The sequence below is a fragment of the Calidris pugnax genome, unplaced genomic scaffold (assembly GCF_001431845.1).
Source record: "Calidris pugnax isolate Ruff unplaced genomic scaffold, ASM143184v1 scaffold2468, whole genome shotgun sequence".
Classification (NCBI taxonomy): domain Eukaryota; kingdom Metazoa; phylum Chordata; class Aves; order Charadriiformes; family Scolopacidae; genus Calidris; species Calidris pugnax.
Window position 1 is genome coordinate 1 of NW_015092618.1, and position 2512 is coordinate 2512.

General features: G+C 55.5%; 1 protein-coding gene across 1 annotated transcript in view; it reads right to left on the reverse strand.

The window, feature by feature from the left end:
- Positions 1-90: 90 nt before the first annotated feature.
- The window catches only part of GANAB (glucosidase, alpha; neutral AB), a gene marked incomplete at both ends in the record, with an annotated part of 3150 nt that continues 728 nt past the window's right edge, over positions 91-2512 (reverse strand). The window contains 7 exons of the mRNA XM_014962626.1: positions 91-267; positions 360-595; positions 1553-1706; positions 1784-1964; positions 2047-2143; positions 2241-2319; positions 2421-2505. Of these exons, the coding sequence (XP_014818112.1) occupies positions 91-267; positions 360-595; positions 1553-1706; positions 1784-1964; positions 2047-2143; positions 2241-2319; positions 2421-2505 (1009 nt within the window). The remainder of the gene's footprint in view (positions 268-359; positions 596-1552; positions 1707-1783; positions 1965-2046; positions 2144-2240; positions 2320-2420; positions 2506-2512) is intronic.

Genomic DNA, 2512 nt, shown 5'->3' on the forward strand with positions numbered 1-2512 from the left:
TCTGGGGGGGCTGAGGATGATGTGGGGGGGTCCAGTGTGATGTGGGGGGGCCCCACACCCCCCCCTTGCTAAGTAAAGGGGTCTCCTCACCTCATATTGGTCGTAGGCAAACATGGAAGCCCACCACGCACGCATCTCCGGGTTGGTGAAGTCGGGGTAGGCCGCCGAGCCTGGAGACAAGATGGAGGTCAACGTGGGGGGCCCCCCCACAACAACGACGCGATACCCGTTGTCCACCTTGATGTGGGGGTCCACGATGCTCACCATCTTGGGGGGGGGGACACACATTAATACTTGGGGGGGGGGGTCCCCAAAACCCCCCCAAAACCCCTTTTTAGGGGTGTCCCCCCCCCTCAAACCTTGCGTTTCTTGGCGGCCAGGCGTTCCAACATGGCGCGGGGTTGAGGGAACTTGCTGGGATCCCAAGTGAAGTAACGTTTGCCGTCGGCGTGTTCGATGTCCAACCAGAGGACGTCGCAGGGGACGGCGTGCTCCTCGAAACCCCGCTCCACCGCCGCCACGTCCTCCTCGTCGTTGTAGTTCCAACGGCTCTGGTGGTAACCCAAGGCGAAAAGGGGGGGCAAGGATTGGGTACCTGGTAAAAAAAATAAAAAATTAAAAAATTTAGGGGTGGAGGGGGACAACCGGAGGAGAAACGGTGAGGGACGAGGCGGGGAGAAGGCCTCAAAGATGGCGGCGTCCCTCAAGGAGTCAAGGGAAGGCCTCAAAGATGGCGGCGTCCCTCGAGGAGTCAAGGGAAGGCCTCAAAGATGGCGGCGTCCCTCGAGGAGTCAAGGGAAGGCCTCAAAGATGGCGGCATCCCCCCAAAACCAAGACCCTTGCCTCAAAACCAAAGACCCTTTCCCCAAGAACAAAGACTCTTCTCCCAAAACCGAAGACCTTTCCCCCCAACAACCAAGACCTTTCCCCCAAAAACCAAGAACCCTCTCCCAAAAACCAAGACCCCTCTCCCAAAAACCAAGACCCCTCTCCCAAAAACCAAGACCCCTCTCCCAAAAACCAAGACCCCTCTCCCAAAAAAACGAGTCCTTTTCCCTCAAGAACAGAGACTTCCCCCCAAAAACGAAGACTTTTCCCCAAGAATGAAGACCTTTTCCCAAAAAAACCAAGACTTTCCCAAAAAAAAAAATGAAGAACCTTTGAAGATTCTCCTAAAAGATGCCGAAACCAAAATCTTTCCTTTCCTCTACTCCTGTGTTTCCTTTTCCTTTTCTAATTAACTAATGCCTCCAGCTTTTAATTAACCACCTTAACTACCTTAACGTCTTCTACGCCCAATCGTTGAGCAGTTAATTATTCATTTAATTAACATTTGCCCTTCAGACCTTGAGATTTCTCTCACTTTAGGCTTCGCCCTCGGGGATTCACGGGTCATTTCCGAGCGGCCATTTCCCCGAGTCACCTCTTTCCTGAATCCCAGGTGGTTTTTCCTCTCTTTTTCCCCCAAAATGGGGATGAAATCGGGGGGGGGGGGGGGGGTGCGTCCCCTCCCTTTAACCCCCCCTCCCTCCCCCCCAAAAATGGGTCATACCGGTGAGGGCGGTGTATTGTCGTGCCACGTCGGTGGGGGAAGGCCCCAGAAGCAAAAAGACGTCGATAATTCCGCTTTCCGACATCCAACGCACGTCGGTTTGGGGCGTTTCTCCTCCTCCTTGCATATAATCCATCAACTTCCCAAAAAGAGTCTAGAAAGATGACAAAAATAGTCAAAACGCCCCCAAAATACCCCCCCGAAACGGCTCCCCCAAGGTCTGCCCCACACCTTGCCGGCGGTGTTGGAGCTGATGTCCACCCAAGTCTCGGCGGCGTTGAGCCAGAAGATGCCCAAGGTTCGTCGAGAGCTGTGGGCCACCAAGAAGGGGACGGAGCCGTAAAGGGCCATGGGGTTGTAAAGCTCATACTGGAAGACGTCCAGGTTGTAGAGACGATAGGGATCCCCCCCCCTGTGCAAAAAAAAAAAGGGGGGGTCAACGTGTGGAACCTCTTATTTCAACCCCCAAAAATATCCCACAGGCCGCGGCCTACTCGGTGGTTCGGAGCCTTAGGTTGTCAGCGTGTTCGGGGATGCCGTAAACGTGCTCGAAGCCGGGTAAGGAGAAGTCCAGCCCCACTGATGTGGGTCCTACGGTGGGGTGACAAGGTGGGGGGGGTCAAATTAAGACCCCCCCACCCCATATCATCACCCTTTCCTTGGTGGTCATGGGGATGATGGGTCTCACCGTTGGGTTTGGTGTCCGTGTGGGTCTTAAAAGTCTCCTCCCAAGAGCCTGGTTCTTCTTCCGGGGGGGTCTCTGGGGGCTGTGGGGCAGGAGATGTGGTTCTGTGGGGAGAAGGGGTGCCCCCCTTCAAAAAAAAAAAGGGGGGGACACTCCATCTCCTTGGTTGCCCCCCAAAAATACCTTCTCGCCCTGGTTGTCCTCCGTCCCACCGGCCCCTTCCTCCTGCCCCACGTCGGGAGACGGGGTGTCATCTTTGGGGGGGTCCCTGTAGG